General features: G+C 40.2%; 2 protein-coding genes across 11 annotated transcripts; both read right to left on the minus strand.

Annotated features, from left to right (window-relative positions):
- Positions 1–972: 972 nt before the first annotated feature.
- On the minus strand, positions 973–7,034 carry LOC121695843. 7 transcript variants are annotated; one of them, XM_042076986.1, is made up of 10 exons: positions 6,427–7,029; positions 5,986–6,160; positions 5,417–5,459; positions 5,165–5,269; positions 4,684–4,775; positions 4,477–4,519; positions 4,152–4,214; positions 3,897–3,983; positions 2,056–2,139; positions 973–1,949 (listed from the first exon to the last, which is right to left on the minus strand). In XM_042076986.1, the coding sequence occupies exons 3-10, from the start codon at positions 5,439–5,441 to the stop codon at positions 1,834–1,836; spliced, it is 615 nt and encodes a 204-aa protein (XP_041932920.1). In that variant the 5' UTR covers positions 5,442–5,459; positions 5,986–6,160; positions 6,427–7,029; the 3' UTR covers positions 973–1,833. The 7 variants fall into 7 exon arrangements, with proteins under 7 accessions (XP_041932920.1, XP_041932921.1, XP_041932926.1 ...); XM_042076987.1 differs by having other exon boundaries at positions 5,986–6,179; XM_042076992.1 differs by having other exon boundaries at positions 5,413–5,459; positions 6,427–7,026.
- Positions 7,035–7,839: 805 nt separating this feature from the next.
- On the minus strand, positions 7,840–15,903 carry LOC121695847 (consortin-like). 4 transcript variants are annotated; one of them, XM_042076997.1, is made up of 6 exons: positions 15,828–15,903; positions 15,363–15,404; positions 15,108–15,170; positions 14,914–15,000; positions 8,885–8,971; positions 7,840–8,090 (listed from the first exon to the last, which is right to left on the minus strand). In XM_042076997.1, exons 2-6 carry the CDS (start codon positions 15,367–15,369, stop codon positions 7,900–7,902), a joined length of 435 nt encoding a protein of 144 aa, XP_041932931.1. In that variant the 5' UTR covers positions 15,370–15,404; positions 15,828–15,903; the 3' UTR covers positions 7,840–7,899. The 4 variants fall into 4 exon arrangements, with proteins under 4 accessions (XP_041932931.1, XP_041932933.1, XP_041932932.1 ...); XM_042076999.1 differs by having other exon boundaries at positions 15,363–15,397; positions 15,828–15,897; XM_042076998.1 differs by having other exon boundaries at positions 15,733–15,842.
- Between the last annotated feature and the right edge of the window lie 8,641 nt (positions 15,904–24,544).

Here is a 24,544-nt window from a genome sequence, read left to right on the forward strand (position 1 = left end):
GTCCATGGTTTGAAGGCATAGCCCTCAAGGGTCAAATACTTAAAGGCTGATCTAATCATTCAGTAACTTAATACATTGTTATTCCTAGACCTGCCTTTAGGTTCCAACAGAGAAGACACAAAAACAGAAACAAAGACAGACAAAGGCATAGAAAAAAAAAAAGTTATATTAAGTGGAGATGTAACACAATAGAGGTCCAGTTATTGAGAAATACTTCTGACTTTAGCTGTAACACTGCAGTGGTATATTCCAAGTGATGCACCTCTTGGACTATCCCTCCATTGGACTATAGTGGGGGGGCTGCGGCTTCAACCACGAGGCCGTGATGACTTTATTTGCAATTAGCAGAAGTGTCCTTAACAATTTTGCATGGCTACCTTCCAGGAAGTCCTCCGGTACTATGCCCAATAAAAAATGTATTGGTTCCATCGGTAGGTCTATAGATAAGCATTGCTTTATTTCTCTTTGTATATTTTTCCAATATTCTAATACTTTTGGACAATCCCAGAATATATGTGTGTGATGTCCAAGTAAGTCACAACCCCTCCAACACTCAGGTGAAGTATTACCCCATCTTGACGTAACAAGTAAAATATCTAATTTTTTAGCTTCCAAGTTTGCGCATTTCTTGAATCATTGTTCACATTTTAATAACCACAAGTAAATATGTAACAAATATAGTAAAAACAGCTCCACATCACATGGATTGATTGTACATTTCTACAACTTAGTTTGTGTCCAACACTTTTAATTACTGATTAAAGTAATACTTGTCAATGAATATGTCAGGGATATCACAGTGCCATGTTGTAGGCTACTATACTACACTACACAGGCTGAGAAAATCCCTTGAGGGACTGGGATGTATACTGCAGGTCTAGCAGTAGCAGTTACAAGCTGTTGAGAAGCAATGACACAATCTTGCATGTCATCAACATTTTTTGCCAACAAAGTCATCATAGACCATCATAGTAACAAGAAAATCATTTCACCTTTAATCATAAAGAAACAAATATTTGGAATGATTTGAATGAATTTGAGCCTGCTGCAGTAGTGCTCTGTTATTCTTTAGACACCACAAAACAGGTCTTAAAGGTGCTCTAAGCGATGGTGGGTAATGTCACTTCTGTTGACATTCAAACAAAACAGAGAGCTAGCTGGCTGCTTTCTCCTCCTCCCCCCTCCTGTGCAAATGATGTTGTTGCCCATGGAAGGCAAATCCGTTTAAACATAGACTGTTAAACAATATTCCCCAACCTCGGAGATGTTAAACAATATCCCCCAACCTCGGAGATGTTAAACAATATCCCCCGACCTCGGAGATGTTAAACAATATCCCCCGACCTCGGAGATGACTAGAACAGCTGGTCAGGTGAAATTGATTGAGCTGCAGAATAACTGCAGTCTTGTTTGTTATTAGGCCTGCGTGCAGTTGTTAGATGGCACATAACACAACAGTGGCATAGTCTTCTTTTCCTCGACTCTCTAGCACTCTCTCAGCATTCCCTTTATTAATGGCCTCAGTGCGGAAAATTACATTAATGACCTCATGTCGGAACGTTTTAAAAAAAATTTAAGTACCGCCACAACGACAATGGAAAAAAAATGTCGGAGTGGTGGGACGTTTGAAAACAATGGAAGTGCCGCCACTCCGATAATTAGACGTCAGTGTCTGTGGACATTAAGAGAGGAACCAGGAAATCACAATGAAAAATCCCTGTTCTTTAGGATGTAGAAACTAAAACCAGCCCGATAACTACTGTATAAGACAATCTGTCCATGGAATGTTTGATCTCTGGCTGGTTTGTTGGCCGTGCTTCATGATGCAGCAAGTCATTGACCCCTGTTCCACCAGCTGGAGATCCATGTCCACACAACCTGCAGAGGCCTTCTGAAAATATGAACCCAGGTCTGTTCACGAGACGGTACAACGGCTCTTTGTCTTTGGTCTGTGACAGAGGAAAAGCAAAGACAAACCGATGTAATCTCATTAGTTGTTTGTGTGTCCTGACCTGTCCAGAAACAGACTAAAAGTATACCCTGATGTTTGCCCACCCTTTGAAACTGTGCCGACATCAACATTTTCAGCCCTGTTTTTGATTATCCTTGGTGCATGATGAATATCTGGGTCGCCACCTCCTGTAAATGGGATCATTGAAAACAAGAGTCAGAGATGAAGATAAGACAAGTAACCTCATCTGAACAAGCTTCAATCTGTGAGTTAGCAAAAACCCTGTCCACAAATTGTTTTCCAAAAGTTGTGTCCCTGACCAAAAGTTTTTCTCATGAGAGACCCTCCTCTGGGGTACAGAGCTTATGCAGCCCCCCATGTCTCTTAGTGCCCCATTGTATGAAATCATATGCACTTATTTATTTATGGTACTTCTTTATTCTTTTACTATATATTCAGGCACACACATATATCTGTTTTGTGGTGTTTTAAGCCCCCAACGTTGTCTTCAAGGCAGCGCTGCCTGGAGGGCTGCCTGGGTTAGGCATGGGTTAAGGTTAGGGTTAAGGTTAGGGTTAGGATTAGGTGCCTTTAAGTCAATGGTGGCAGCGCTGCCTGGAAGACGACGTTGGGGGCATAAAACACCATCGAGCATTACTGTCATTACACTATCCTACACTGAGCAATACACTAACCCAGGGCTCTACAGTGCGAGTGCGAGTAAAAATGATGCCGTGCGAGTGCAAAAAAATATTTAGGCGCACTGGTGCGAATGACTTCTAACCATGTCAATGTTTGTCTACAAAATACACCGCAACATCGAGAAACAAACCATAGAATCACGTCGCGAATGCAGCATAAAAACTACACCTCCCATCAACGTTAGCAGTTTTGCGTTGTGACTCGCTAGTAGTCGCTTCTATCAAATCCAAGAGCGCGCAGAAAAAGCGGAAAGTTAGACTATAGCCAGCCAAGATGGGATGAGATTCTGAGAATGCAGTGAGAGAAGGAAAAGTAACCTAACATGCCTTTTAGCCCAGTTGACGTATTGGCTGCAATATGCAAAATATAGCTGTAGCGAACCGGCACAAAAGTAGCCTCCCGTAATACTCCCATTTTATTCAAAGGTAGAACGCCACTGACAACTCCAGGCTTCCACGCATGCTTGTTTGTTTACACCGAATACAAGCTGAAGTGCAAAACGAAAGTAGGCCTAACGTTTGCCTACTGCCCCTATCAATGCAGATATTTCAAATAAAAACTAAAAGTATAAAACATATATCCTTGATTAGCCTATGTTGGGTTTTGTGGAAGAGAAAATGGACTGTTTTAGTAGTAGTATTAGGCAGTATGCAGTCAGATAGGTCACCATGGGCATATTTGGTTTAGCTATAGATGGATTCACAAATAAATAAATTAGCCTACATTTGGCAGGATACTTGATATACAGGCTAAATGCAAATATGGCAATGTATTATATTATTTTACATTAACAAAATGTAGGAAAATAGAACAGACTGAAAATAAAGTAGGCAATGATCTTTAAAATCCTGTTTCCTGTAGCCTAAATGTTGTCAGTCATTGTTAATATTTGCAATTGGTGCACTGGCATGTTTAACTGTTAGCTGCAGTGTAATGTTAGATTATGTGTAAGTTAAGTACATAACTGACTGTCCGCCCAAATTTTTGTCTGTGCTCCTAAATTTTTTAACTTGGGCACACAAGTGCTCCTGAAAAAAATGTTAGTGTAGAGCCCTGCACTAACCTTTCCCTCGGGCACTGATGATAACTGTTGACATTAGATTCTTGCACTGAGTTCCCCATCATTGGATTGAGAGAAAGGTAACACACACTACCCCCCCCCCCCCCTCTCCAACACACACACACACACACACACACACACACACAAATAACAGGCTAAATGTATACCCTGATGTCTACTCACCCTTTGAAATTGTGCTAGTGTCGATCTTTTCAGACTTGTTGTTTCTGACTATCGGCGCATGATAAATATCTGGGTCGCCACCTCCTTCTAATGGGAGAAGAGTCAGACCAAACAAGAGCCAGTGGTGAATATTAGTCGAGTAAAAGACAAGTAATAGTTTGCCAGCCACTCATTCCTTCAGGTACCAGGGTCAGGAGCGCCAGACTTAGATAGATAGATACTTTATTGATCCCCAAGGGGAAATTCAAGACTTACCATTGACCACTCTGGCTGTAATTTCTCTGGCTTTGTTGCCTTCCACAAAAGCTTCACTCCTAACTAAAAACAATTAGAATATTTAGAACATAATGTAACACTTTTACCACATGTGTAACAAAAGTGTTTTCATGAGATCTCAATAAAGGCTGATTTATTTCTTGCAAGCCAATGAAAAAACCTCACCCCTTGACCCCAACCATGGACATAATCTCATCCCTATATTACCCCCCCCCCCCCCCCCCCCCCCCCGGTGACCAGAGGTAGGTTTATTATTATCTTTATTATTATTATTATTATTATTATTATTATTATTATTATCTACCTGCTTCAGCGATCTCAGTCTCATCTGGACAAGGTTTGCTGCGCTGTGAGAGTTATGTTCATAAACATGTATGTTATCAGTCATTGATAGATTTCATATTTTGAAATACAAAGGCATGACCAACAGGTCAATGTTATTTTTATCTTACTAATAACGTATCACTAATCACAACTTTTCACCCACCAGTGAAGTAAACATCTGATTTACCTTTCTATGAGTTGTATCAGTGTTGATAATGCCTCCAACTTGGTTTTCAATTATTTGTGGAGCATGTGTTATTTTTTTATAACCTGATGCTCCTGTTGGAAAAAGGGGGAAAAATCACCAAAAGAGACATGTATTTATATTTTATTTGTAGGTCTTAGCTACAACATGTCTGTCCCATAACACTGTTTTGTAGATTGTGTGGTTTGTATTTACCAATGTATGTTTCGTCATGCTCTCTGGATAAGTTTTTTTTGGTTACACTTTACCTGAAGGTAAAAGTGACATGACACTGTCACAAACGTGTCATAAACATTTTAAACAAGTCATAAACGTTTATGACATAAGGCTTCTGTTAAGTGTCATTCGGTTTTTGTCATGACAAGTTAGGGTTAGGTTTAGTGTTAGGTTTATGACCCAAGATTCTGACAGTGTCATGTCACTCTTATGTAGATACCTTCAAGTAAAGTATTTTTATATATACCTGTGGTGTTCATTGGGCATTGAAGATCATTTCCTATCCAATTGTTAGTAATAATAGGATGGTTAACAAATTCTCCATTTCCAGCTGATATATTGAAATTGCGTGCTAAAACACATAGACAGAAAGAGAAGATATACAATATGTCAATAGAACAATAGACTCAATAGAAGATTTATGTATTGACGCTTATGTATATGACTGGCATATTTCTCTAATGGGAAACAGCATATGGAATAGGATAATCACACCTACTTCGAGGATATTGTTGTCCAGCCATTCCTTCAGTGATCACAGACTATATAAATAAAATAACAAAATATTGCATAATCTTTACCAATAAGGAAGATGTACAAATAATAAAAGACTTTCTTTAGGATAAAATATTGCAATCTACGCTACACTATAGACTGTAGTGTACAAATAGATCTGTTACAGGAATTCAGAGCTCTCTTTCTACAGACTGCTGACAGTGCCTTGTTAATAACTGACACTGTTAGTAACTAACAGTGTCAGTTATTAACAGCTTCTGAATCCTTTCAATGCTATTTTTTCTGAAATTAATAAATGCCTTTCTCTGTTACAATCACCATCATCAAAACTATCAACAACTAAGATAGATGACACTGACATACCTTTACAAAAAGTCCAAACTTTGTCAATTAAAACCTAATGAAAGTCACACTATGATATATCTTAGCATACTGATCATACTGTACGGAACTGTGCACAGACTTCAAGATTCTCATTTAGCTTGGAGGATTAATTCAGAGCATATCTGTGTGCTGGCCAACTGTTTCATTTATACAAAAATGGTGATTTACAGTGTTTGCGATGAAAGGTGCGGATCTGTAGACAAATACGGATGCAGGGTCACGCTGGGTCAGCACTGGTTCTGGGAAGAACAGTCTTCAGGGAATATCCTGTGCGTTGTTGTTTTGTTTTTTAATTACATTACTTGTCGCCCTACAATGAACAAGCTTCATTCTTCTTCCACTTCTAATGAAACATGCAAAAACTGCAGATAAAACGGTTTCTCATTACATACAGATAGAGCAGGTTCTCATCACATATAAACAGATTCAGATATAGATTCTTATCTTTCACTCCTACAGCTGCGAACACGTCAAAACTTTGACTCATGCAACCGAGACTACTTTCTCTGAATATTTTAACTGTTCATTTTCACCAAGTGCATTTTGTCAATAACAGACATGGCCGTTTTTTAAAATCATATCTAGTTTTTATGGATAACAGTCACTCACCAAATGGAAGTATACAGTGCATTCCACTTCTGAACTGGAAAGAGGAAGTCTTGATCAACCACTGAAAATACTCAGCTTAAACACATGCGCAGAGAGATGACAGGATATGTTTATAACTAGTGTGTGTGTGTATGTTTGTGTGTGTGTGTGTGTGTATGTGAATGAGAAAGAGAAAGAGAGAGAGAGAGCGACAGAGAGAGAGAGAGAGCCTGCGTATGTACAGTAAAAGTACACGCCCTTCCGTAGCTGGTTTCATTGTTTTCTTTCATTCCAGGTCATGTGAACGGGTTGTTCATGATATGATGACACGGTAGCTTGAAGTGCATTTAGCAATAGTCCATCAACTACTTTTACAGTTAGTCCATGAACTAAAAGGCACCCAAAAACACCAACATGATATATTACAAGGTTGGAACATTGTGTTCCATACTGTGCAGGTGACAGTGGCTTGTCTGACAGTCAAGTAAATAAAAAAAAAAGTTTTGTCTTTTAAACATCAGTCAATGACTGATCATGTACACTATACCGTCAAAAGTTTGGGTCCCTTAAAAATGTACATTCCACTCCATTATAGACAGAATACCAGCTGATATCAGTTGTATACGTTTTTTTTCTAAATTTAAATTGTGTGTTTATTTATGGAGTGGAATGGACATTTTTAAGTGACCCTAAACTTTTGACCGGTAGTGTATTTTAAAACAAATTCATGATTGTGTGCCTGGAAAAGAAGCATACAGCACTTGAGGTACTTTTATTTTTATTTGTATTTCATAATGTTTTTCTTTGACAATCACACAAATATCAATATAAAATATCAAACACGTTTTATTTTTCTGTCATCTCTGTAATGTCACGGAGGCAATTTTAAGTTATAAGTGAAAGGTAATCATTGTAATTAGCATATGACATAAATTATATATCATACAGCCTCAGAGTCTCTTCCCGATGATATTGGATTCTTTCAAAGGTTGCAGTTGCAATCTATTGGTTAGTAAATAACAGCCTGCATACATGCACAGAGAACTCTGTTGCTCACCAAGGCAGGAGGAATTAACAGAGTCCTGCTGAAGTTGTTATTAGAACACCAATCCCTTTTTAAAAACAAAATGCAAAATGAGAGGTGAAAAATGAGATGTTAAAATGAGATGCAAATACACTCTTTGATTTTTAGATCTACAGGCATCAATGGCTTTGCAAGATACTGTAGTTGGCTGGTACCAGATTTCCCTCGGTTATTGTCCCAGATTTCTAAACATATCCCTATCAAATAAAAGTGGAGGCTGTTCATTGTTGTGGCTTACACCTTGAGGCACCCCAACCAGGCCCCTGACTAAGCCTGCAGCCAATAAGAATAGTGCAAATGCATGACATTTCATGTAGCTGTATCCCATGCTGTGTGCCACAACAGAGCACTTTGGTTTTAATAAATGTTTAATCGCAATTAGGACGGACAGCGGTAAAGACATTCATAAGTTACAACTTCTCATCACCTTGAGAAGTCACATTACTAAAGTTCAGCACCTGTGCCATATACACCTTTATGTTGTTGAAGAATGCCGTGCACATGGGGGACTTGGGGTCACCCACCATGCAGTAGATTGTCGTCCCAACAACACCGATCACCAAGGCAACCAGACACAGGAGACGGAGGGGCAACCAAGAGTCTGCAGGGAAAACGCACAACATTTATGATAAGGTGTCCTTGTTCATATAGTGCATTTTCTATCACAATGGATACTACAGTACATTTTGGCATTATTAATGCCATCAGTTTTCCAAACATCAATAGGCTACCAATTCATCAAACCGGGGGGCTAGCCCCAAACTATACTTTAAAAAAGCCTAATTAACTTCAAGCTTATGTAGCAGGTTATGTCTCCGCCTCCTTTGTAACCTTAATTGTAATTATAAATTTTTCTTGTTCATCGCACCCCACCTGACATGTCTCTATTCCCTACTAGTGGGGCCCACCCCACACTTTGATGACCACTGCGCATAGTGTACAGTAACAATTCAGTCTAATAAGTTCGGATCCCAGCCCATCTCTCTCTCTCCCACTTGCTTCTCTCTTCCACCCACTCTTCATTGTCCTATCTGAATTAAGGCTAAAAGCCCCAAACTATACTTTTAAAAAGCCTAACTCAATTCAAGCTTACACATACGGACGAAACGGATCAACCTAAATGATGGAACAAACACGTCCATTTACGTAGGAAAAGGGAGCATTGCAACCAATGTTGCACCAATGCAACAAAGTATTTTCCGCCCAATGCAAATAAACTGCACTCTGTCTGTCTACATTAAGGTCTGGAGATGTCCCCCTCCACTGGACTGAGAGAACAGTAACTCTATCTCTCTCCCTCTTTCTCTCTCTCTCTCTCTCTCTCTCTCTCTCTCCCTCTCTCTCTCTCTCTCACACACACACATATGCACACAAATGTACTTGATGGTTGCCCACCGTCTGCAACTATTTGAGCGTCGATCTTTTCACACTTCTGGACTTTGACCTTCGGTTCATGATGAATATTTGTGTCGCCAAATCCTCCTAATGAGAGCAGAGACAAAAAATACAAAAGCCGCAGATGAATATTATCTAAACAGAACAAACATCAACAGATGAATATTATCTAAACAGAACAAACATCAACAGATGAATATTATCTAAACAGAACAAACATCAACAGATGAATATTATCTAAACAGAACAAACATCAACAGATGAATATTATCTAAACAGAACAAACATCAACAGATGAATATTATCTAAACAGAACAAACATCAACAGATGAATATTATCTAAACAGAACAAACATCAACAGATGAATATTATCTAAACAGAACAAACATCAACAGATGAATATGATCTAAACAGAACAAACATCAACAGATGAATATTATCTAAACAGAACAAACATCAACAGATGAATATTATCTAAACAGAACAAACATCAACAGATGAATATTATCTAAACAGAACAAACATCAACAGATGAATATTATCTAAACAGAACAAACATCAACAGATGAATATTATCTAAACAGAACAAACATCAACAGATGAATATTATCTAAACAGAACAAACATCAACCTTTGCCATGTGTGAGTTAGCAAAATCCCCCTTCTCCACATCCCCGAAACTTCATTCCCTCAGGCTCAGGAGCACCAGACTTACTACGAGTTAATCCAGCCCTAATTTCTTTGGCTTCTTTGGCTTCCACAACTGCTTTGTTTGTAACTAGAAAACAGAATATTTCAAATATAACTGATCACTTTTGCCACATGTTCAGCATATAAGTTTTCATGAGGAGCGTTCAAAAAATTGCCCTTACTTGGCATTACTGCAGTCTTTTCTGAAACTCAGTTTCTAAAATATCAACAAGGAAATAAAGATGTTATAAGCACTCAACATAAACATACTGTAGTTCTATCTAAAAGTAGTGTACTCAAACATAATTTTGTCATCGCTAAGGGTGATATTTGAAAACCCTAAATATAGGCAAAATACTAAAACATCTCTTACATTATACATTTCACGAATCTGAAATAAGGTTTCGTCTTTCTCATTAGTAGTTTAATAATCTCAGCATGGGGTATCATATGCATCAGGCAATCAAGATACAGAGACAAAGTCTGTGCACCTAAAGAGACAAAGTTGTTTCTCACACACACATTTATTCCTCACATCCTATCATTGTTTCATAGTATCATTGTATCATTACACCTCCCTGCACACACACATGCCTTTGTCCATACAATGAGTTAATTAAGAACCACATTAAAACTGCTAAGAACATTTCTATCATCATACAACACATGATATGCCATCTGCACACCAGTTACCGGAACAGAAGTATCAAATAAGAAGAACTTTAAGAACTAGGTTAGTCTCCAACGGAAGAATGAATTCAACAGGCAATAGAAGTATCAATTATAAGGAACATTACAAACTATGTTAAACTTTAACAGAAGAGTCCTTTCAAAGGACACACACAGGGAATATCCTGTGCGTTGTTGATTTGTTTACTCTACTGTAATTGAACAGTGCCAGTATAAGCTTAGTAATTCCAAAAAGCGGCAATAGTCACTCACCGAATGGAGGTTCTAAACAGGAAGAGGAAGTATTTCTGCACACGCCAAACGCATGCGCAGACAGATGTGTTCTCTCTTTTTTTTTTTTTTTTTTAAATAGTCGTAAACAGTACATTAAAAGTCAAGCAGTGCAAGGCAAACTATTGTAAACACATTAAGTGTTTTGCCTATGTTGCGTAGTGTTGGAGAGGAACTCTTCTGATCTGTGAGGGAAGAAGGAGGTTCTGCTTACAGTCTTCCTGAGCGGGAGATGTGTGTGTGTGTGTGTGTGTGTGTGGGTGGGTAGGGGGTGTTACTGAGACAGGATGTTTATAATAAGTGTGTGTGTGTGTGTGTGTGTATGTGTATGTGTATGTGTGTGTGTGTGTGTGTGTGTGTGTGTGTGTGTATGTGTATGTGTGTGAGAGAGAGCGAGAGAGAACCTGCCTAGTATGTAAAAGTACACAACCTTCCATCTGTAGTTGGTCTCATTGTTTTCTTTGTATGAACAGGTTGGTCATGATATGATTATGATGACACAATGGCATAAAATGCTTTTACAATTTGTCATAAAATCTTAAAGGCACCATAAACACCAAACATGATACATAACAGGGCTGGAGCCACATCCATTATCACTAAATGCAGATTCCTTTGCAAGTAATTCAGTGGCTAGTATATGACACAGTCACTAAAGTAAATCTGAAGTTTTGTCTTTTAAACATTGATCAATGACTGTTGATGCATACCGGTATTAAAATTAATAAATGATTGTGTGCGTGGGAAAAGAAGCATACAACACTTGAGGTACTTTTATTTATTTATTTGTATTTCATAATGGAAAACAACATGTGAAATGAGATGCAAAAAACACCCTTTGATTTCCCCACAACCAATCGGAATAGTGGAAATACTGGCCAGATTTCAAGTAGCTATAAATCAGACTGTGTAGGCCTACCGCAACACTTTGGTTGTAATAAAGCTTAATCATAATTAGTACATGGACTGAGCAGTGAATACATTCATGGGCTACATCACCTTAGAAGTCACATCACTAGGGATGTGAATGGGGGGCTGCATAGCCTAGCCTATTAAAAATGCTTTGATATGATTTGAGAGGTAACTCTCTCTGAAATGCCTGTGTGATATGTAGGCCTACTCAATGCCCGTGTGATATGTAGGCCTACCGTACTCAATGCCCGTGTGATATGTAGGCCTACAGTACCCAATGCCCGTGTGATATGTAGGCCTACAGTACTCAATGCCCGTGTGATATGTAGGCCTACAGTACTTAGTGCCTGTGTGATATGTAGGCCTACAGTACTCAATGCCCGTGTGATATGTAGGCCTACAGTACTTAATGCCTGTGTGAGGGCAGCCGTGGCCTACTGGTTAGCACTTTGGACTTGTAACCGGAGGGTTGCCGGTTCAAACCCCGAGTGCTCCCTGAGTGCCGCTGTTGTTGCAGGCAGCTCACTGCGCCGGGATTAGTGTGTGCTTCACCTCACTGTGTGTTCACTGTGTTCTGAGTGTGTTTCACTAATTCACGGATTGGGAACCAAATTTCCCTCATGGGATCAAAAGAGTATATATACTTATACTTATATGTAGGCCTACAGTGCCTGTGTGATATGTAGGCCTACAGTACTTAGTGCCTGTGTGATATGTATGATATGTAGGCCTACTCAATGTAGACATGACATGAACATGTGTGAGTGCCATGCCAAAAGGATGAGCAGGTGCAACACAACATATTAGTTACTTTGTCAGGGCTCATTATTTAGTTTGAATGGTATCCGTTCCAAAACCAGGAAATAAATGCTACTGTTAACGTGATGTCCATAGGTCCAACCTTTTATTGTGGCATTGCCAAGCAGTATTGCCAAATACAAGCAAGTGTTTCTGACCTAAACTGACCCAATGTAGCGAATAAGAAAGTCTGTCCATGGAATGTAGGAAATCACTGCCCATCAGCTGTGAGCAGGTTTGTTTGGCAGTACATGATGTTGCAGCAAATCATTTCCCCCTGTTCCACCATCTGGAAAACCAAGTCCACACAAACTGCAGGGCGGTTATAATAATTTGACGCCACCCCGATTCATCTGTGACAGAGGGGGAAAAAATAAAGACAAATCAAGGTCATGTCATTAGTATGGTGTTTGTGTGGTCCAGTCCTGTCCTGTCCTGTCCAGTCCTGTCCTGTCCTGTCCTGTCCTGTCATCATTTACCTGCTTCATCTCTCTCCCTCACCTGGACAAGACTTTCAGCACTGAGATAATTTAAGACATTCTGGCCTAAGCTGCAAGAGAAGCTGAAAAATATGCGGGTGGACACCTCCACAACCACCTGGATTACTGACAGACAGTTTGTACAAATGAGGACATATGTGTCAGTACCACCACAGACTAATATATATAAAGACTTCCAACACAACTGTCTGCGAGACCTGTCACGTGCAGAAATTCCCAGACGAATCTGCAGTTTTGTGGTAAGACATCTGGGGTGGAGAATTAAGCCTTATTTGTGGTCAATGTTAAAAACGAATACAGACACAGCCTCCATCCAAATACGGATGAATTGGATCAACATATGAAAGAAACGTGTCCATTTACATATGAAAAAGAAGCATAAACTAGGCTTCAGACAGAGTACAGGGAACTGCACTTAGTAGAGTGGTACAGGATGTGTGTGTGCGTGTATGTGTATGCACGCGTGCGTGCTTGCATGTATGTGTATGTGTGCATATATCATAGAAACAAATTTGTTTTAGGTTGAGTCCGTCAGATCCTCACATTTCAAGATAAATTGTGCTGCTAGGGCAGCAGAGAGCAGACTGGTTATCTCTATGAAATATGGGGAAGAAAGCCTGTCTAATGTTTTCATATTTTTCACAGTGTAGAAAGAAGTGCTCCTCTGTCTCAACCATCTCTGCCTGGCATGACCAAATATTCTTTGTTCTCTTGGCAGCCAGGTGTATAAGTATATATACTCTTTTGATCCTGTGAGGGAAATTTGGGTTAGGTGCCTTGCTCAAGGGTACTTCAGCCGTGCCTACTGGTCGGGGTTCGAACCGGCAACCCTCCGGTTATAAGTCCGAAGCGCTAATCAGTAGGCCACGGCTGCCCCAAGGTGTATCCCGTGTCTGCCTGTTTCTATTGCTAGATTGTGGTCACTGAGCCTGTACTTGGTTAGGGTTTGCCTCTGCTTTGTATCTCTGACAGAGACGAGATACTCTGCAAATTTATATTCTCTTTTTAGGATCAGATAGGAATTCATTCTACTTTGAATTTGGTTTGTCCAATGTTCTAAATATTCTTCTTTGGCTTGATTCATTATTTTGTTGACTCTAATTGATGTTTGGGAAACAGAGCTGGACTGAGGTTTATGTGTATTAGTTATTGTTATTGAATTAGTTAGCTTCAGTACCAGCTGGCTCAGAGTACTCTTCAGGGTTCATCTCCTGCGTTTTCAGTGCCTCAAAATGGAAGGAGTTCTCGGGACTGCTGTTCAGGTACATCCAGAATGGAAACTGGCCTAATTCTGCCCTACATGCATTATTGGGTGTTTTTGATTGAACTTTAAGTATTGATCGGCAGAATTCTGCATAGGGTTTCGGTTGGATGCTTGTCCCACTTCGTGTAGTCATGCATAGTGGACCCCAAACCTCACTTCCATATAACGCAATAGGCTGGATTATACTGTCAAATATTTTACACCAGATTGTAATTGGGATGTTTATTTTGTGAAATGTTCTTTTTATGGCATAGAGTGCCCTGCGGGCTTTTGCTTTAAGTGTATTCACTGCCAACTCCCTGATGCAGTAATGATTAGACCAAGGTAGGTATACTGCATTGTGTGTTCTAGGGCGGTGCTGCCTAGGGTGAACGTGTATCTATTTTCCTGACACCTGGCTTTTTTTTTTTAAATCATAATTTTGGTCTTTATTGGGTTTACTGCCAGGGCCCAGGACTGACAGTACTGCTCTAGCAGATCGAGGAGCTGCTGTAAGCCCTGTTCTGAGGGTGACAGGAGCACCAGGTCATCGGCAAAGAGCAGGAATTTGACCTCTGTTTCTTGGAGTCTGAGTCCAGGGGCTGTAGACTGTTCCAACTGCACCGCTAATTCGTTTATGTAAATATTGAACAATGTTGGACTCAGACCACAGCCCTGTCTCACACCTCTATTTTGTGTAAAAAACTCTTTGTTTTTCTCCAATTTTAATACTGCATTTAGAATTTGAGTACATTGATTTAATTATATCGTATGTTTTACCCCCTACACCACTTACCACTTATACGGTTACACAGTTTAATCCATCATGCCAAATAGAGTCAAATGCTTTTAAAGTCTCTCTCTCTTACACACACTCACACACACACAAATAACAGACCAAAAATATACTCTAATGTTTACCCACCCTTTGAAACTGTGCTAGTGTCGATCTTTTCAGACTTGTTGTTTTTGATCTTCGGTGCATGATAAATATCTGGGTCGCCACCTCCCTCTAGAAAAGACAAAACAAGAGCCAGAGATGAATATTAGACGAGTTAAAGACGTGGTTTGCCAGCTACTCATTCCTTCACTGACCAGGGTCAGAAGTGCCAGACTTACCATGAATCACTCTGGCCCTAATTTCTCTGGCTTCGTTTCCTTCCACAACAGCTTCATTCCTTACTAAAAAGCAGAATATTTAGAATGCAATTTCTCACTACCACATGTGGAACATATGAGTTTTCATAAGGGCTAATTTATTTCCTGTGAAACAATGAAAAGACATTTTTCCTCTGGGAGAGCCCCCCTCCCTTCTTTCTCCCTCCCCCTCCCCTGGCCACACAGACCCCACGCCCTTCCAGAAATTGACCTTACTTGGCATTGCTGAAATCGTTCCAGAAGATCAGCGTCTAAAATCTCAATAAGGAAATACAGATGTTACAGCCAAACTCACTCATCATTGAAATAGTTCCAACTAAAAATGTCTTCTGAAACAACATTTCATCATCATTAAGAGTTCTGTTTGAAAAACATTGTAACCAACAAACTAAAACTAGAACATTCACTCAGAAGAAAATAATATGATGGACAACTAAACAGCACTCCAGCATATTTTGAAATCTGTCAGACAACTTAATCAATTACTTTGGTTGTGTCCCAACAAACATAATGTCAGTTTAAAGTAACGCCACATAGTTTTTATCTTAAAATAAACAAACATTACAAACATAATCAAGGAACATACATTGCGTTGCCTCAGTGTTTGAAACAGACTTTACTTTGTCATGATGAATGTCTTTTTAAAATGTATCCATAAACTACATTAGATTAAAAACTTACATGACTAGTTCGGTGTGTCTGTCAGTGTCTGTCGCGCAAGACTTGCATCATTTCCTGTATCACTGACTTTAAACAAGTTGACGAGGAAGTCGGCATATATGAATAAACGACCAATGTCATTGTTCTATGAGAGGGACTTGGAAACTTTTAGGGCCCATTACACCCTGTTGTATCAGAGAGATTTTTGTGTTAGGATTAAGAGATCATTGAATACACATTCATGTTAGCGAAGACAAAAAGGACAAATGTTTGGTTTGGCTCTGCTCAGAGGCAATATGCTCCAAAAGTGTGAGACATTTGGACCCGTACCGTATTGATGTGACATCTTTATCAAGTATATGACAATGAACTTGAACTTGAACATACTTTCAAGGTCAATACTTATCTACTAGTAACTTAATTGTATTTCAGCAAAACTAATTACTAGTTTTGCTGAAATACAATTAAGAAACATCTTCAATGAAGGATAGATTTTATTCATTGACATACAGCACCTCCCTGTGGTTTTATGCATCTACTGCACAAGAGAGTTATTTTCATGCAGGGACATCAGACTTCTGGTTAGCGTTTCAGCCATTTAACATTAACCTGTTAGAGATTACGGACTGGACTGTAAAAGTGACTGAAATGTAGAGTCAGATTTGCGGGCGTGCTCCGAATACAGAGATTACATCATGTAGTTAGGATACAGTTACATTTTGATTTTGTATTTTGTTGTATAATTGTGAAATGGCCTTAGGTGCTTTGACGGGAACTTTTATAAATAAAATGAATATATTGTCTGTTATTTCTTTTTTCACACTCCACTTATAAAACACACTCCACTTCTGACAGTGTCATCTTTCTCTTGCACATGCTTGTCTATCACCTGCTCCATGAGTGCTACTGTATGTGGAGCACAAAGTGTGTCAGTTTGTGGACCTGTGTTCAGTCAATAATGTGGGTTTCCAGGAATCAACCCGGGTTTTTGTACAGTGTAGCCTAGACAGTTGTCTGGTACTGTAGGAGCAGGCTCCGCTTTACTCAGTCTCTTTTTCATATTTTAGAGCAGTGGTTCTCAAATGGGGGTACGCGTACCCCTGGGGGTACGTGAAGGCTCTCCAGGGGGTACGTGAGATTTTAAAATATACATATATTTAAAAAGTAGAATCCATGCAAAAATACTTTTAAAAAACAATTATTTCATAAATATTTCTGGAAAATATAAGTTCATAAAATGAATGTTATATTTCAGTAGGCTATTCATTATCCTAAAAACCCAAAGTCTCCCCCATACCAGGATGGTTCGACCCAACCCCCCCCCCCCCCCCCATACCAGGATGGTTCGATTGCACATGCCACCCGCCATCACCTGTCAATCACTGTCAAAACTCAAACGATGGAGTTGTGGTTGAAGCATAGCGGTAATTCTTGTGCGCTGGTTAGGGGGTACTTAGCTGAAAAAATATTTCACAGAGGGTACATCACTGAAAAAAGGTTGAGAACCACTGTTTTAGAATGCTGGACCAAACTTATAACTGATAAGAAAGAAGACAAAAGGCCGCACTTTGCATACAAAAGTGTTTATTGCAGTGCAATAAACTGGACTGTACTGCAGTACAATAAATTGGACTGTACTGCAGTACAATAAACTGGACTGTACTGCAGTGCACTGCAATAAACACTATTGGGTTGCACTTTACTTGAAGGTTATATACATAAGAGTGACATGACACTGAGTATGTTTACATGGACATGTCATAAACATTATAAACAAGTCATAAACGTTTATGGCACAATGGTTCTGTCAAGTGTCATTCGGTTTTTGTCATGACAAGTTAGGGTTATGACAGTGTGATGTCACCTATGTTATGTAGAAACCTAAAGTGTTACCCATTATTGTATACAATGTGCCTATACTATACCTTTTGTCTTCTTTCTTACAGTGTAGCCTACTCATGGAATGGAGGACTCTTGGATCATGAGGAGATAGGCTACTTGCTGAAATTGACAATAAGTGTTACGGGTTAGAAATTGCAATCACTGACATAACAAAGAACCATCAAAAGCTCCTGCCCAATTCTCAGTCAGAAATTGATGTAGGTAGCCTATCTTCTTTGTAATGTAAGTAAGAGTAAGTCTTGTAAGTCAGCCAAAAATGCTACACCTGGCCATTATTGGCTAAATTGTTGGGTGACGCAAACAGTTATTTTTTGAAGTGGCAGCAATGTAGAGGTTATGTTGAGGTGAGCGAACACTATGTTAAGTGCAAAGGGTCTGAATATTTATAGGCTGGGTTTTCCCATGCTGCCTTGCGCGCAATTTTATTCACGCTGCTAGGCAGCCTGGATTGCATGGACTTCGTTTTCACCTCAACGAAGGAACCAATCACAGAACGGAGCGAGGACAGAAAGACGATGACGAGACGACACACCGAATTGGTAAGTTAAGATAAATTAAGTAAAAAAAACCTGCATAGTTCCCCTTTAATGCTTTACGCTAAACAAGTAATAGCAAATATGCATGCACTCTCTCTTTCTCACAAATGCACAGAAACACACTCTCTCGCTCTCACACACACACACTCTAAACCCGAACTAGTTGTCATTACTAGAAAATTGCATGGAAACCGATTGCCTTAAACCATTCTAGTTTTTACAAAACATAAAACTAAACATGTTTAGTTGTGTCAACTAACAACCTTATGTTGATGCTGTAGACAAATTAAGCTTACATTAGTAGTCTTTACTAAAAATCTTTAGTTCACTTAACTTATTGTTTCAGAAGTTGCAGTTGTATAAAATAACTAGGTTAAAATGCATGTTAACAAATTCATTAAAATATGAACTAAGTTCTGTAGATAGGCCTATTGTTTTTTTATTTTAAGATTAGGGTACTGTATTAATTTAATTGTTTTATTACAAATTTAAAAGAAATTAATCACAATGTATAGGAATGCCTTTTATTATTGATAAAACATGAACAAACAACATTTAAACTCATAAATATTCCACATCCACTGTAGATGAAGAACCTATAAAAAAAGACGAAGAACCTATAAAAAAGAACATAAGAAAACAATTTTTTAGTCCATGTTCATTTACACAGTTGAAATAAAAGTTTGTTATATCACCTATGAATGCAACAAATAAGTGAATGGACATCGGCTAACATTAGCCAAAAGCTAACCAACATGTGCTGCTATGGTTAGCTAAAACTGTCTACAGACAGAAACACCTATTTCAATGATAAAGTCTGAATTAAACTTAGTAGCACCAAGACAAGTATATTTACACGAAAACAGATGTGATATTGTTATAATCTGGCATACACACCCATTGGAAGGTAGCTACCATGAGCTAACTGTCCGAAAGACTACTAGCATGCTAACAACTAGCTAATGTTACCTTACTTTTCTCAGGTTAATGTAAGTTAATCACGTAAACAAACATTTAGCTAACTATTGGTCAAACTGAACATAATTTTCGGTTATTTCATCAGAATTTTAATTTTTCAACAAGTTCATCAGAAAGTTCACCCACCATTTGATGTAGTAGCCTATTTGTCACAGAAGCACGAGGCATGGAGTCATTCATCTGGACTGAGAAGCAGGAGGAACGGTTGATGGGCAGAATTTGTTTAGATCCCTCCTCTGCCTTGCAAAAACATAACATTTATCGTTGTCTCTGCTTAACATGATCAGTGCACTGTATATTTCACTTAAATAGTACAATCAACTCATATCTTTTAGTTATGACATAGAGTTTTCACAAAACACACAAACATTAGTAGTGACCACCTAACATATTTATTACAACTAAATCTGGGTTTAGAGTAGGCCTATATGAGCTACGTACAGACACATTTGGTAGACATTCGTAGCGCCCAATAAACGGCTCTGGGTATTCGTAAACCATGTTTCAAATACGAAAAAATGAACTTGTAGTTCCCAGTCCCCATCTTAATGAGATGAGGTCTAACGTTAGCCAGGCTAGAATACTTATGTAAATGAAATATTTCAGTCTTTTATTTTTTATAAATTTACCAAACACTCCAAACACCTGCTTTTTTGTGGAGTGTTGGAGTATTGTATGTAGATTAATGAGAAAAAAAATGAATTGAATCCATTTTAAGATAAGTCTGAAACATAACAAAATGTGGAAAACTTGAAAGGGTCTGAAAACTTTCCGGTTGCTGTAACTGACATGAGGCACATAACTGACAGGAGGCTATTTACCCTAATAATTACCGAGCTACTAAAGCTGATTTAATAAAAGTTTGGGTAACACTTTAGAATAACATGTGCTTATTAGGTATTAACAGTGCATAATGAGCAGAACAATTTCAGACAGTTTCATCCCAGACAGTTCAAAACAGTTAGTTAAAGCTCATTAAGTAGCAGAACACTTTATGACGCAGGAGACCTGGCTTCAGTTCCTGCTTGCTGCAGCAATTTTGAAGGTGCATTTCTCACCGCTTAACATTCGTCTGCACACCACATTCCCTGCATATTGTTAAATGTTTTGCCTGGTCACGGCAACCCACACCGGTAGACCGGCATGACAGAGACATGGAAAAGCAGTTTTAGAAAGATGATTTTTGCCATGTTAACATATGGAGACTGACGGCCTGTGGGTCATGAAGGGCACTTATTTGGGTGGCCTTACCCACGTAAAAACAGAGTGAAATAATATTTTGTACTATAGAAATGGTATATCATTGGAAACATGCATTGTTCTAGCTATATAAATGGCATAGTGCACGGTATTTCAATAACCACGAGATATACGCGCTTCACAATAAAGGCAATGAGGACATTCACCAAGACGTAATAGCAATCTATCTGAAATGACACCTATTTGAAGTAGGCCTGCCATTCATGGTTGTCAAATAGTTGTGGGTAGTGTACATAGCTTAAACTGTATGTTTAAACGGTAACACTTTACTTGACAGTATCGACATAAAGAGTGACATGATACTGTCATGAACACATGACACTGTCATGACACATGAAACCTAACCCTAATCCTAACCTCTAACCCTAATCCTATAACCCCAACCCTAAAGCCTATGGTACAGTCCCGCGTCTGCGTCACGCGCCACTGGTGAGCGTGTGACGAGAATTGCGTCATTTTTACAGCATGCGTCGCGTCTTTGAGTCGACCGAAAGTTGAGACCGCGCGTCACTTTGACGCGTAGACTGCGCATGTGTGAGACGGAACTGCTGTAAACACGCCCTTCCAGTAGGTGGAGCAGATAGAGGAACAACGCTTAAAACGCAGCAAACCCAGACAGAAGAAGACGTGTTGGTTGGGACTTGGTTACCGTAACAACGATGAATGCTGCAAACGACGAAAGACTGGCAGAGGAGGTGAGGAGATACCCTCACCTGTACGACCCTTCCCTGCGGGAGTACAAGGACACTTTCCGGTGTCAGAACTCCTGGAGAGAAATAGCACAGACGCTAGGGAAGGATGAACTGGCATGTCGCCAGCGATGGAAAGTTTTGCGCGACAAGTTTGTCAAAACAAAAAAGAAGGCCAAGGGAAGGAGTGGTGGTGCTGGTGACAGTGTCAGCAGAGCCCCTGTCCTTGCACAGCTTGGCTGGTTATCCAGTTGCGTGAAACACCGCGACACGGAGTCAAACGTGCCACCTTTGGTAAGTGAATTCTTAAAACTTTGGCTGTTTATTTCTTTGTTTACATGGCTCTGTCTGATTATGTTGGAATACAACAAATCGTCAGTTATTAAGATATTTTGTCTCATGCTTTTTTGTATTTTATTTTTAGAACGACAGTGTCACCCTGGATACCAGCACGCTCGACACCACACTCGAGACCACACTCGACCCCGGTCTTTCGATTGCAAGCTCCATCCCTCCCTCTCCTGGTGCCGATGTAGAGCCAGTGTCAAGTCCACTGACACAGATTCGCCGGCTCCTGCTTCTTCATCCCCATGTCAGCCTGCAGCCGCAGCCACAACAGCGCACAGAAAGAAACGCAGGCAGGAACCACCGATGTCGGCAGTGCAAGTGGCGTTAACCAAGCGTCTCGAGAGGATCGATGCCAGCATGTTGAATGAGGAGAAGTCATTCACAGACGACATTGGCAAGACGCTGTCGAGGATGCCACTGGTGACAAGGGGACAGTGCAAGATAGAGGTGATGCTGTTGGTCCAAAAGTGGTTCGAGCGGTGCCAGCTGGAGCCAGAAGAACAGTAGACCTAGCATAGCCTAGGCCTAATCATCCTTGGACTTTGGACGTTTATATTGTAAAGCATTTTTATTATGGCACTGTTCACATTTATTTTATTAAAAGCATGTTTATATTTCACATCCGTTGTCATGTGTTGGTCCGTGTGAAAGAACAAATAAGCTAGGCGCCTGTTTATAAAGAACATAGGCCTGTGGGATAATTATAAAAAGATAGGTGAATTCCCACCTGTTCCAAAAAGCATCATCGGATATAATGCCTGGCCCTAAACTAAAACATCGAAAGTCCCCATTAACACTTTGTTGATCGAGGTGCATTCTTGCCTGGCCCGGACATAATGCGTTATCATAATAATAAAGGAAATGTAGCTCAGACTACCTCCGGCTGCAGGTGCAGTCATTATCACCTATTCCTGAACAACGCTGAACTAAAACATCGAAAGTCCCTATTAACACTTTGTTGATCGAGGTGCATTCTTGCCTGGCCCGGACATAATGCGTTATCATAATATGACATATAATGAACATGTTCTGAAGACAAAGAGTTGCTTCTATACTTTTATTGACACGTCATATTTACATGTTTTTGCTTCATAGGCCAACTTTTTGGTGTGGCAGGTGTGAAGGCAATATAGGCTACAATCAATTGAGGAGACCTCTGCGCACAACTCTATCTTGCCATGGCACTGCACCTTGCTGTGTTTGGAAAAACGTCTTAACATTGTCTCGCATCAACATTGCTGCTCGAGCTGCCCTCACGGTACCGAGTCGCCGTGCCTCTAGGAGGCCGTTGTCACCAGTAACAACTTGTCGCCACTCTCCCGGCTGCACCTGTCCATCAGGTCGCTCAGTGTCAGCGTAGTTGGGTGGGTTGTACCGACGACCGTTTGCAACATCCGTACGTGTAAGGAAATTGTGTAAAGCAACACATGCCTTAACAATGTGAGTGGCATTGTTTACACTGCAGTCAATGGGCTTGCCCAGTATCCTCCATCGTGAGGCCATGATTCCAAATGCGTTTTCAATGATCCGGCGAGCCCGTGAGTGGCGATAGTTGTACACACTCTGATCTGCTCGAAGGTTATGGCCTACATAACATAAAAAAACATTAGTGTTAAAAACCCATAGACTTTTCAGCATCCAGTTGAATATACAAATCATGAAGCAGTTGTAATGCACTTACCAGAGTATGGTCGCATCAAATTCAGATGCAGCCGAAAAGCAGCATCCGCCACAAACATGTAGGGGCTTGGAGTGTCTGTGCCAGGCAGTTTGGCTGGAGGTGGTAGACCCAAAGTGCCCTCGAGGATCCTTGCTCCATACTCACTTTCTTTGAAGACACCACCATCGCTTTCCCAACCATATGCACCAACATCCACCATTGTAAAGCGATAATGAGCATCGCATGTAGCCATCAGAACAATTGAATGTGTCCCCTTGTAATTAAAATAATCACTGCCGGCGTTTGGTGGGGCTTTAATCTGGACATGTTTGCCATCGATGGCACCTACACACAGAGGGAAGTTCCAAATTCGCCAGAAATCCTCCGCGATGTTAGCCCATTGTGCTTCAGATGGAAATGGCACGAACTCCGGCTGGAGACCTTTCCATAAGGCCTGACACACCTCGGGAATCAGCTTCGCCACTGTACGTGTTCCCAGCATGTAGTCAGCTGCAACTGCTTTCTGGGACATCCCCGTACTCAGGCAGCGCAAAGTGACTGCAAGTCTCTCAGCTATACCAACAGGTGTGCTGTGAGTGTTCTGGTGGATGATAAATGGAGAGATGCGACGAACCAGCTCATCAAACTTTTCAGCAGACATGCGAAAGTATTCGTGGTGCTTCTCCTCATCTAACAGCCGCATCTTTTGCACATTAAGTGTTGAACATTCCTTCCCTAGCTCTTCCTTCATTCAGTGGTCGCACATCCCACCTTCTTCTCTTCATGCGTTGCTCTTCTTCCAGCAACATGCAACACAGCTCCTCTTCTTCTTCTTCTTCATAGGTCGACATGTTGACAGTACCACTGCACACCTGCTAAAATGTGAACTGTCTTCCTGCTTTTAACTTCTTCTTTGGTGGGAGTGTCCTACTTTCAGGCTCAACGTACCGCCCCCCATTGGCGGGGCAGAGTATCACAGTTCATTCGTAGTGCGCATGCGCTAATCTTGATTGGCTAACGTGCATTCAAGAGATCAAAAACTGGAGTATGCTTCGTGTAAGCGTCAAAAATGATGCACGTCTTGGACACACGCAAATGTGACGCAGGACCATACCAGAGCCTTAACTCTAAACCTAACCCTAATGTAGCAGGGTGGAGGTAGATGTTCAAATGTAGCTAGTCGACTACGCCACCTGCGAGGGTTAGGCCCTCCCAGGAACTAATTTAGAAACCTTGTTGGTCAGTTTAGACCCTTTTGGGCACACAGGTTCGCAACACTGAGACTGGAGACATGGTTCTATAAAAATAAAATGACAATTTATTGACACATGACAATAACAGGTCCATTACGGACTGCACAGAGAC

This window comes from Alosa sapidissima, chromosome 21 (genome assembly GCF_018492685.1).
Source record: "Alosa sapidissima isolate fAloSap1 chromosome 21, fAloSap1.pri, whole genome shotgun sequence".
Classification (NCBI taxonomy): Eukaryota; Metazoa; Chordata; class Actinopteri; order Clupeiformes; family Clupeidae; genus Alosa; species Alosa sapidissima.

What these genes read in the sequence shown, in the direction of transcription:
- LOC121695843 (XM_042076988.1), bottom strand. Translation starts at nt 5,441, where the DNA reads ATGGCTGGACAACAATATCCTCGAA. An exon ending in CTGATACAACTCATAGAAAG is followed by an intron (nt 4,520 to 4,683) that starts GTAAATCAGATG and finishes TAACTCTCACAG; the next exon opens with CGCAGCAAACCTTGTCCAGA. An exon ending in CACTAGCACAATTTCAAAGG is followed by an intron (nt 2,140 to 3,896) that starts GTGAGTAGACAT and finishes TCCCATTTACAG; the next exon opens with GAGGTGGCGACCCAGATATT.
- LOC121695847 (XM_042076997.1), bottom strand. An exon ending in CACTAGCACAGTTTCAAAGG is followed by an intron (nt 8,972 to 14,913) that starts GTGGGTAAACAT and finishes TGCTCTCATTAG; the next exon opens with GAGGATTTGGCGACACAAAT. An exon ending in CGCTCAAATAGTTGCAGACG is followed by an intron (nt 8,091 to 8,884) that starts GTGGGCAACCAT and finishes TTTTCCCTGCAG; the next exon opens with ACTCTTGGTTGCCCCTCCGT.